Here is a 12,648-nt window from a genome sequence, read left to right as displayed (position 1 = left end):
GCGGCGATTTCGGTCATGGCAACCCCTTCACCAACAATCACGTCAACCAATCACAGGGCTACTTCACGCCCCAACCGAAACGCAACAATCTCATTGGCTCAAGACAAAATACTTTTCAACCAATGACATTGCAGCGCCAATTCATGACGATTAGTAATGTAGGGGTTTTTGGTTGTTTGGTTTGGTTGTTATATTTGTCATTTAGTGAATTTTAAAAGATTCGCAGAAAAAAATTTTCTGAATAATTTTCAACATTGATGATTAATTACACTAGCATTCCCTGCCTATTATTATTGTCTCTATAAAAAGAAGCGTTTCAAGTAAATTGAGAATATTCATGCAGTTTTATTTTAAATCTTGTAATTAGCTTTTCACAATTTAACAGCTTAAAACAAAAAAAATTACATAAATATTTCTCAGGAATTTGATGATTTTAATGGTCAAATGATGGCTCAACAGCGAAATTTAATCTACCCTGACAACAACATCGGCAACATTCACAATCGATTCAATACCGCCAGCTGTGTGGCTAGCAGCAGTGGCAGCAGCTGTAGTAGCCACAACATTAGCTACAACAGCCAATTTAATAACGCCAATAGTGGTGACATTAACTACAGATTCGACAATAATATTATTATCGGTGGTGACAGTAACCACTTCAGTGACATCAACGGCAAGTTTTATGACGTCAGGAGTATGGACCAGTACAATCACCTTTTCATTCCTAAATTTGTTTACAACTTCAAAGCTCTTACAAACTACGATGATGATGTCATCCACTGCCGCAACAACAGCAACTACATCAACAACAACAACCACAACAATAACAACAACCACAACTATAACAACAACCACACCAGTAACAACAACAGTTTCAGTAACAAAAATGTTTCTAACTACGATCCCACTACCATTAAAAAAAGTTTTTATTGGTCTGGTAGAATTAAAGTTCCAACCAATGAGATTAAGGCATATTCAAAGGCGTCCAATCAAATAGGTTCGTACCAGTTAAGATTATCTTTGACGTCCAATCAAAACGTGCCTTTTATTGGTTAGCTTTCAAGACTAGCCAATACAAATAATTGTTAATTCTTTAAAATTTGTAGAATGTACAGATGATAAAAAATTTAAGATTTTTTAATTTAACTACTAACCTTATAATATTTACAACAGCGCAAATAAAACAATGTAAACAAAAGCATATCGTACCAACGACATCACAGCCATCAACAGACAAACAACAACACTGAAACAACACACAATTATAATTCTATGCAATTTTTTTCATTATTCAGCTCCTCCAATTAACTCGAATCTGGCATTTAACGAATGTTTGTCAACCAATCACATTCAATCTCTGCATTCCTCAGCCAATCACATTGAGTCTGGACATCAAACAGCCAATCACATCCAGCCTCTACATCCATTAGCCAACCACAAAGATATTAGCACGAAAACAGCCAATCAGAAATTTTTAGATTCCAAAATTTTTCTTCCACTCGAAAATAACCCTACCTCAGGTGTAAAATAATTTTTAATATTTTTTCAGACTTGATGGTTTTGATTATGACGATGACGACAAATATGACGAACTCGTGCCTCCTGCTGGTTTAAATAGTGATGGTGGTTATCAATGTTAAAAAACTAAAATTGAATCAGACAAATATTCAACGATTACATAATAAAATGTTTCAAACAATCCAACCAGATGAGACGAATGGAGCAGTTTCATTGGCTGCTGAGATTGAGCCCTCTTTCGTAATTAATCAATCAGAACATTGGTTTAAACCGCACAGTAGCAGATTGGAAGGTAATGAGACGCAGATATCTTCCGTGTGTTTTTGTCATCACATACACATCTTAAAACATTATAATCGCTGTACATACACTACAAAACCCACCACAAACACACCATAAAACACACCACAAACACACCTCACCAGTCGTCGAGGCACTGATCGGCTCGCCACCTGGCAGCTTTATCATTCGCCGCAGCAAGACACGCGACCACTCCTACGGTTTAGCCATCAAATGCGATCATCTGCCAACTCGCTTCAACATTATAAATCGTACGTTTTTGAAGTAATTTTTAAGTTCGTCAAAGTTTGGTTTTAAGTTTATTTTGTCTAATAATTTATTTATTTATTTATCTATATATCCATCTATCCATTTATCAATCCATCCATCCATCCATCCATCCATCCATCCGTCCGTCCGTCCGTCCATCCATCTATTAACAGCCTCTCCAGAAGACATGATTCGACATTATTTGTTGGACACAATGCCACCACCACCATCATCACCACCCTCATCATCATTATCATCATCATTATCATATCAACTGACAAAACTCCGTGTGAGAGTAAGAGGATCAAATGAACCGTGGTTTGGTTGGTTGGCTTCTTATCCAATCATCTAATAAATAATGAATGCTAATTGGACTCTTATCCAATCATTATCAAGTTAATTGTTGCTAATTAGACTTTTATCCAATCATTAATTAGTAGTAATTTGTGCTAAAAAGACTCTTATCCAATCATTATTCAGTTAATTTTCGCTAGTTAGACTTCTATCGAATCATTTATTTGTTAATTAATGCTAATTAGATTTTTATCCAATCACTATCATGTTAATTTTCGCTAATTAGACTTTTTTATCCAATCCTTAATTAATAGTAATTTGTGCTAATTAGATTGATAGCTCTGCTCTGGCGACGTTTTTAATTGAGTTGGGTGAGTTTATCATTCTCCATTATGCAAAAAACTCCAACATGGGCCGAACTGCTTACGTATGATTTTGCAATGATAGTTTAACTCTCGTGCCGCTAATGCTGCAACTGCATCGTCCACACCACACAAAAAACATACACACACACACGCACACACAGCACAAAACCACACCACACATCGTACATACACAGCCTAATGTGGCCCAGTTAGTTAACGAATTAAAAATTAATTTATGCAAATTTATGCGAAATAGACGGCCTAGCAAACCTGGTGTATGAGCACACGCTGGATGAATATTCACTTCCTTGCAAACTGTTTTTGACGAAATTTGGTAGGTTAAATTATTTTTATCGTAAATGTTTATTCATAAGTTATGTTAATCTTCTTATTTGTTAAATCTACCATAACAACCAACATCACCTGATAACAACATCGTCATCGTTACGATCATCTTCATCACATTATTGTCATCATCGTCACTGATAGCATAGATATTTTCATAACAGGACCTCAAAGAAGTATGATTAACGCTAGCAACAATTATAATTCAGTCTACAATAAAAACCACAACAACAACCAAAACAATCACAACCTTATTGTTTCCAATTACAACAATAACAACAACAACAACACAGAAAACATTAACAAACCAGCTAACAGTAGCAATCCACTGCATCTGAATTCACGCACTGATACATTTGGTTAGTCCTCGACCAATATTATTTAGATTCCGATATTTTCATAATATAGCCAGATTATCATCGTAACTTTACCATCATAAACTTGGCCACCTCATCAACACACTATAGCCACAAGACCACCACACAATCGCCAACATTATCACCACACTATGACCACACCACACAATCGCCACATCAACACCACACTACGACCACACCACACCACACAATCGCCACATCCACAGAACTTAAATTCCTCTACATCAGTATGAAGGACGTCGGCTTCTTGAGTGGACCGGCCGCCGCCAAAAGCATCCTTTCCAAAATATTCACATCTCTCTCTTCTTCTCAAACTTCTCAACATCTGCAAAGAGGCAAAAAAACTTTCGGAAAATTTTTCAGCAAATCGCCATCTTCGTCGTCGTCATCGTCGTCACCTGGATCGTCATCATTCATTTACCATGGGGAGGTGTCAATAGCACAAGTTACAGCCGACCTCCATGGAGTGACCTTGACAGATTTGAAACGGAGGTGGATGAGTGGGCGGGCTGTGTCACGTGATGTGATGTAGTGTACACACACACGCACGCACACGCACACAAACACACACACGCATACATACAAACGCATGTGCTTACAGATTCATTTCGCACAGGCAGACAAAGACATACCTAAACTTTCAAACTCAAAAAAATAAGTTTTTATAGTGAAAAAAAAATCTATTTAAAACGAACAATAGGCAGATTAGTGTTTATCCAACAATTTTCTTCAAAATGATATTCAATTTCCTCTTCAAATTCAAATGTTTAACTTAAACAGCTACGATAGCCGAAATAATTTCTCAGCTGGAATCCAGAAAAAGTAGTAGCTTAAAGGAATGTAGCACATTTAGCTATTCGGCCTTTAAGAATAATAATAATAATATCACAACAACAATATAACTTATTATAATTAAAATTATGAAAAATAATAATAATTATTATTATTATTTAGGGTATTCTTTCGAGAACGTTCGATTTACTCCAACATATCATGTTGCTCGTCCTGGGTTGACCATGGATCCAAGTAATTCACTCATTCATTCATTTACTCATTCATTTGCTCATTCATTCATTTATTCAATCATTCAATCAATCAATCAATCATTCATTCATTCATTCATTCATTCATTCATCTCCAAAACTTAATCCAAATTAGGTATTATTATCAGGATGAAAATAAAGAAAGACGGCGACTTAAAAGGTAACGAAAAAAAACTATTTCGCCAGATAACAATTTATCTTATTAAATAAATAAATTCATTCATTCATCTATTCATTCATTCATCCATTCGTTCATTCATTTATTCACTCCTTCATTTCTATTTAAACACAAAACGTGTCTCAATTTTCTTATTCATTCCATCTTTTATTCATTTATCCAATATTTCGTTTATTCATTCATTTTTTACTCGATTTTTCACTCACTCACTCACTCACTCCAGCATCTTCTACATGGTCACAAAAAGACTGGACAACGGCAGAAATGCGTGTCACCTGATGGCTGACCTAGATGTCGGCGATGATGAAAATGACGACGACGATAACGTCACTGGAAAATTTAATGATGCCTTTCGAGAAGACGATGATGATGAGGATGAAGAAGATAGCAAAAAACGAAATAACAATTCGAGTGCTTTGATTAAGTTTATAAATGCTAAGATTCAACAGGAAGGGCCGGCCTTAAGTAGTATTAGGAGGCCCTAGGCAAAAAAAATTTGGTGGCCCAAAATGACATTTTTTTAGAATGTGCACAAGAAAGTTTTAAACATTTAAAAAAATTCAACCTGAATACGTTTGTTTTCTGATAAATTCTTGCTGCATAATAGAGCGATTGATTAAAAATAAAACCGTTTGGTATATAAAATTAATTCACCGAAGTGAGATTTCTAAAGGAAAGTTGTTTTAATCTGCATTGCGAGGTCCCTAAAAATCGGAGGCTCTAGGCGACTGCCTGGTTTGTCTATGCCTAAAACCGGCCCAGGATTCAAAAATCGATACTCCATATTTATTATTATTCAACTGATACGATTTTTGCACACATTTGACAAATAAAGGCTTGAAAAACTATATTCTAAACGTAAATGCATCTAGAGATATGAACGGACTTACAAAAATATGCAGGTCTACACAAACACAACACACACACACACACACACACACACAAGCAAACATTCATATCTAAGGCTATCAAAAAAGGACTTTTATACACAACTTTATCAATTCCTGTGTAACTTTTGCCTTGTTTATTATCTTGTAATGATAATTAAACGCACACACACACGCGCGCGCACACTTACACAAATTCACTCACACACACAGATACATATTTTATAAATAATTTCCTAATGAATGCTACCCATTCAACACCCTGCTGATCTTGCTACTTGATATTCATCCATCGTTTTATTTTTTTCGATTATAATATTAACAATTTAATAATAATATCATCGAACATTTTCATAATATTACGAACAAATACCATAATTATATTATAAAAGTCTGTGCCAGGCCATATGCATTTAAGTTATGGGTTATGTTATAGCTATTATAAGTTACCTTTACACCGTTGGGTCACTTTTAAACTACAACCTTACGGTGTTAATACATTTCTGAAGACTCTTTCAGAGCCAGATTATTATTACAGATATTATTATTTATATACCATGTTTCGTATTAATTTTATGCGCCCTGACCAAATGCCAGCTTTGTTATGTCATCTTACTTACTGAATGGATATTGGGATATTGCCCTTAGTATTATTCACCACTCTATTTAAGTCATCCATTCCTCCAGTTTTGTTTTAAAACTTCCCACTACATGCATTTATTTTATTCGTTTTATCGATTAATTACATTTATTTGTTAATTTTAAATGACAAACTAATCTTTTCCCATTTGCAATTAACTAATCTCATTTGTTTTCAAAATATTTCAACCCACAAAGATTTCTGCAGTTTTTTTCCATTCAAATAAATGAACCAACAAGTCACTGACGAACCTCTAAATTGTCACCTCTAAAACAACTACTCCAACTAACTTATCCATGTTACAAAAACTGCAAACGCCTCAAACAACCTAACCTATAACCTTTAGCCCTTGTACCTTTCCCCCCGAATAAAAACCAATTCTTACTCTATCTAATACAACGCTGTCACTGACCATGCAATAAAAAAAATAAGACATTGTCATGATTGAACGAGTCTCAAATTTAGAATAGAAGAAAACAGCCAAGCACTACATAAACACGAACGTACAGTTGTTACTTCCATCATGACATGCTAAATATAAGCACTAACGAATCAACAGACCAAGCAATTCCCAATTTACTGGTTCATTTATTTATTAGAAAAACAACACTAAAATAATAATTAATGAGAGTTTGCTGGCAGTAGTAATAATAGTAATAATAGCAGCAACAACAAAATGGCATGAAATTTACGACAATTTTCAATAAGTTATAAAAAAATATTGAAAATGACATCGCAATGAAAATAAAGATCGTACCTACCTAATACAATATATTTTCATTCAGAAGCCAGAAACCATATTGAACGTTATAAAGTAAAAATAGAATCAGTAATGGTAACTTAAAAAAGTAGTAATCTAACAGTAATAATAGTATACATAGTTGTAGTAGTAGTAGTAATGATAGAAGTGTAAGATGTACTCTGCCTCAACAATTTATATGTCGTCGTCATCATCAGGAAGAGCTGTGGATTGGGCAATCTGTGGTTAAGACATAAAAATTAAATTGATTAGCAAACCAACAATTAATTAATTCATTCATTCATTCATTTGTAAAGGTAATTCCATGAACGTTAAAGTGGAATGTATGTTAAATGTACAATACACACACACCTACACACATGTTTCAAAGGGCATTTCTGTATCAATTACTTAATTATTACATGAGAAAATTAAATAGAATGCAAGCAAGATCTAATAAAAAACATGTTTAATTTCAAAAGAAGTCCGACCCGTAACGGATTGAGACTATAAACGAGGATTGATTGATTTGATATCAAAAGAAAATATTAGAAAAGCAATATTAAACAAATACAGACAAAAATAGACACAGATAAAATTGCATTTGAGGGTTGAAAAATGTATTTGCCAAAAGACGTAAAAAGTAGTATAACAATCAATATAAAATTCTACTCAACCATTCAAACCTCCACATATCAACAATCAACCATAGCACAACGAACAGCACACGAACCTTGAGTTCTTCTTCATATTTGTTGGCCATGGATGGGTCCATTTCAATTTCAGGAGGCGCCAAGGCTGGCATGGCAACAAACTCCAGGTTCTGATCTCCTGTCAGCTTCCTAGCTAACCAGAGGAAGGGCTTCTCAAAGTTGTAATTACTTTTTGCACTGATGTCGTAGTACTGTTCAGAAGGTGCATTTATAATTTATGATGAGGGGAAATGAATACATGACAAACAAAAGATGGCACACAAACAAATAAAGCACAAAAACACTCAAAGACTAAGATTGAAACACATAGAACTCAGCAAGCTTAGCAAACAATCAGATCCAGGCAACTTAAACAAATGATACGTACCTGTAAATTTTTCTTCCTGTGAAAAGTGATACTCTTGGCCTTGACCTTTCTATCTTTGACATCGACCTTGTTGCCGCAGAGTACAATGGGCACGTTCTCACAGACACGAACCAGGTCTCTGTGCCAGTTGGGAACATTTTTGTACGTGACTCGTGCCGTTACGTCGAACATGATGATGGCGCACTGACCTGTGTGTGTGTGAATGTGATGCAAATAGAAAATGATCAGACACCTAATACATAATAACAACACATACACGTAAAGATACAAATAAGCAACTTGTATAACTTTCCAACCTTGAATATAGTACCCATCCCTCAGCCCTCCAAACTTCTCCTGACCAGCTGTGTCCCAGACGTTGAACCTGATTGGTCCTCTGTTTGTGTGGAAGACCAGGGGGTGCACCTCCACACCCAATGTGGCTGTTGGCATGAAAAGAAAAGTACCACTACAATATATATATATAAATATAATTTTTGCTTAAGTAAAATTGTAATTTCACGAGATAGGATGCAAGTGAGCTAAAAATCTACAAAGAAAATGAACAAAGACAGAGAAAAAAAATACAAAATTTAAAGAAAGTGCATACATCAAGCAAATAGATGAAAGCCCAGACAAATGAGCATAGGCATAAGACAAACACCAACCAATATATTTCTTCTCGAACTCCCCTGTGAGATGTCTTTTAACAAAAGTTGTCTTTCCAGTTCCTCCATCCCCGACCAACACCAGCTGAATGTTAGGGAAGTTTCAATTGTAATTACAATTATTATAATAAAAAAATCTTGTCCTTTCTGTCATACAACAAAATGGAAGATTTACAACCTAATCAAGTCATGTACAAATTATTCTAAAATAAAGTCAAAATAATCATTTTATATTCACTTCAGGTTTTTTTAAAATTATGTCAGTCCAATATTTTAATATGACCACTAAAAATCATTCTGAATTCACTGTACTGTATTGATAGGATCTAACCATCTAATGGCTAGTTCTCAATTTTACGCCGTCTGAAATTAGGTCTTAAATTTGTGCTCCAGCAGTCAATACTTTCACTTAAAATTCACTTGCTTATTATAAATAAATATCTTTTGCTTGATTATTCACAATGAAAATGAAACCAACGAAACATCAAGAGCCGGTTGTGCACAATTGAAAATGTCATTTTCTAAATTTTTGAAAGTAAAAATTAACTTAAAAATTTCTGATCTAAATTATGATTGGGTAACCAATTCTTTAGTGAAGGAATTGTCTGAAAACGATTTTTGGCACTAATATTCAGCACAAGGTAGGTAAGCCATACAGCACTACACTACTTAAAATTAAAAACTAGTCAAACAAAGACTAATTTATCGAACTTTTGCTGATTTATATCATATAAAATCAAATTCCAAACATCTAAAAACTGAAATTTAAACGGAATGAACGGACGGACATGTGGGAACGAATCATCGTGGATGAAAAAGAAAGATGAATGAAGAGATGAATGACTTTCACTAACTTTAAACGAGGGCATGTCATCTTGGGCAGCCATTATTCTGTGATTTATGTTTTAATATTCGTCTGAAAAAAATACAAAAAATTTATATAAACAAAATGACGAATAAATTTTTTTTCGATAGGAAGAATGCAATTCAACGATTTTTAAACTTAACAAGCCAGCACTGGCGGGAGCGATAATAAATAAATGTGAACCGGCCAAGCCAAGATTTTGGGAGCTTCGGAAAAGTTACCGGACCGAAAACTAAACCTTAAAATTATTGAAATAAATTTAAAACCGAATTATTCTCTCTTACATTTGAAAAAATTTTGTCGGACACGCCAGAAATCTTGAACTTTAGTAACTTTCCAACGACGAAGCTGAGTTAAATGAGCTTTAGAGGAAGCCAATGCACTTACACCAGCGATGTGCTCGCGCCAAAGATTATAAATGTTAATATAAATCGGTTTAAATTTTGCTGATCGGTTATGAAAGTATTCTAAGTAAATGGCTTACGTCCACGAATGAACAAATGATCAATCAATTAATGAATTAATGAAAGAACTAATAAATAAATGAATGAATGAACGAATGAACAAATTCATATACTAACGAAAATAATACAAATATGAACGATGCAGTAACTTAACAGCAAGCAAGAAGCAACTAAATGAACAAATTGGGAACAGACAAACGAATGAATGGAGGCATGAAAGAATGAACAATGAATTAGTGAACGAATGAATTGATGAATGAACGAACGAACGAACGAAAGAAAGAATAAAGAAGGGATAATGTGATGCTAAAATGTTGCTTTTCCAACATCTATTTAATGTCTTCTATTGTCTGAATAAATATTACAAATATCTTCTACACACATACATACATGCATACATACATACATACCTACATACATACATACATACATACATACATACATACATACATACATACATACATACATACATACATACATACATACATACATACATACATACATACATACATACATACATACATACATACATACCTACATACATACATACATACATACATACATACATTCATACATACATACATACATACATACATACATACATACATACATACATACATACATACATACATACATACATACATACATACATACTTACTTACATACATACATACATACATACATACATACATACATACATACATACATACATACATAAATACATACATACATACATACATACATACATACATACATACATACATACATACATACATACATTCATATTTGTATCCGTTCGGGTAGCAAGGAATCTCAAAAGTCCCAAGACTCTGCGATTAGTTGAACCTCTGGAGAGCTATACAAATGCTCATCTGGAACTGTAGGTCGTGCGTTTGTTTGTTTGTATGTATGTTTGTTTGTATGTATGTATGTTTGTATGTATGCTTATGTTTGTATGTTTTTTGTGCGTATTTATATTTGTGTGCCGAATTGTTATATTGTTTCCTAATGCATTCAACTGTACTGTATTAGATTACGAAACAATACAACAAGATACAATACGAAACGGAATAATACAAGTCAGTAGAAAAAATCCACTAGAAAACCAAACAATACAAACACAAATACAAATACCATACAATACAAAACAAAACGATATGATACAAAATAAAACTATACAAATGTTGTTGGAGGGCAGGTATGCATTTTTTATGACCAACATATATTTGATATTTTATTTTTTTTTGTGTTTACCCGTTTCATAAGCAACAAACAACAACGAATATATTGTATTGCATCGTTTTGTATTGTATTGTATCGTTTTGTTTTGTATTGTTTTGTATTGTATTGTATCGATTTGTATTGTGTTGCATCGTTTTGTATTGTATTTTATCTTTTTGTATTGTATTGTTTCATATTGTATTGCATTATATTGTATGGTTTTTCTGGGAAAATGTCGTCTAAACGTATTCTATTGTATCGTTTTGTATTGTAGCTTATTCTATTATACTTTTGTATTGTATTGTTTTGTATATTATTGTAATGTACTGTTTTGTTTTGTATGGTAAAGCATAACATTAAGAAACAATGTAATACAATAGAATACAATACAAAACAGCATAATACGCAACGAACTCAAGAGATGAATTGAATGTGACAACTACAACCTGAATTTAGTATCTTAAGGTATTTTTAATAAATATTTGTATGTATTTGCCATTGTAAATTTTTGTATATTTTAATGGTTTATCTATCTCTCTCTCTTTCTCTTTCTTTCTCTCTATCTCTTCTCATTCTCTATTTTTATATCTTTCTTTCTCTTTCCCTCTCTCTATCTTTTGTCATTCTCTATTTTTATATATATCTCTCTCCCTCTTTTTCTGTTTTTTAACCACAATTTTTTTTTAATTTTTTATACATCTGTAAAAAGAAATAAACTTAAAGAAGAGTGGAAAAGTATGGAATAAATAAAGAGAGAAAGAGAGAGAGAAAGAGAGAGATAGAGAGAGAGAGAGAAGAAAGAGAGAGCTGGAAATCGCACATGTTAGTTCCCGATGTACGTATTTACGCGATACCTTTTTTAAATAATAGATATTTTCAATGTATCAACACTTCAATATTTATGGAGGTATGAGGCTTCGAATTTATATTTCCAGTTAAGGTTGTTCAATCCGAGTGATTGTAGGTAGGATTAATTTGCAGTTTATGTAAATATTATATGGAAATGAAGTAATCATACATATATTTTTTGACGGTTGCATAAAACTTTACACAGACACACACTCCACACGCACACATACAGAGAGAGAGAGAGAGAGAGAGAGAGAGAGAGAAAAGAGAGAGAGGAGAGAGAAAGAGAGAGAGAAAAGAGAGAGACACACACATTTAAACATATGAACAGAATTATAGTCACGCATAATCTAAGCTAAACTCAAGTCACCCAATAGAGAAATATTAAACACTACTCAAACACAAACAGACATACAAATGAATAAACACGCACATATATACATAAATACATGCAAACAAAACTACAAACAAAAACACACACACAAACAAACACAGACATACAAAGAAGCAACAAATTTTTCCACCCTCACGTGCTCTTTACATTTTATTTATCGTTACGTTCTCAAAATAAATGCTATATATGTAAA

General features: G+C 33.4%; 1 protein-coding gene across 1 annotated transcript; it reads right to left on the bottom strand.

Moving 5' to 3' along the window:
- Positions 1 to 6,634: 6,634 nt before the first annotated feature.
- Positions 6,635 to 9,924, bottom strand: HELRODRAFT_185702 (hypothetical protein). The gene is made up of 7 exons (XM_009022099.1): positions 9,812 to 9,924; positions 9,517 to 9,578; positions 8,663 to 8,747; positions 8,312 to 8,437; positions 8,016 to 8,203; positions 7,669 to 7,839; positions 6,635 to 7,175 (listed from the first exon to the last, which is right to left on the bottom strand). The coding sequence occupies exons 2-7, from the start codon at positions 9,547 to 9,549 to the stop codon at positions 7,131 to 7,133; spliced, it is 648 nt and encodes a 215-aa protein (XP_009020347.1). The 5' UTR covers positions 9,550 to 9,578; positions 9,812 to 9,924; the 3' UTR covers positions 6,635 to 7,130.
- Positions 9,925 to 12,648: the final 2,724 nt, after the last annotated feature.

The sequence above is a fragment of the Helobdella robusta genome (genome assembly GCF_000326865.2).
Source record: "Helobdella robusta unplaced genomic scaffold HELROscaffold_30, whole genome shotgun sequence".
Classification (NCBI taxonomy): Eukaryota; Metazoa; Annelida; class Clitellata; order Rhynchobdellida; family Glossiphoniidae; genus Helobdella; species Helobdella robusta.
This window is presented reverse-complemented; position numbering and strand designations above follow the sequence as displayed.

Bases quoted from the DNA above. Each gene is read 5' to 3' on its own strand.
- HELRODRAFT_185702 (XM_009022099.1), bottom strand. From the start codon at position 9,549: ATGGCTGCCCAAGATGACATGCCCTCGTTTAAA. The intron at 8,204-8,311 runs GTTGGAAAGTTA...ACACACACACAG, and splicing joins GGATGGGTACTATATTCAAG to GTCAGTGCGCCATCATCATG. The intron at 7,840-8,015 runs GTACGTATCATT...CCTTCTGAACAG, and splicing joins ACAGGAAGAAAAATTTACAG to TACTACGACATCAGTGCAAA.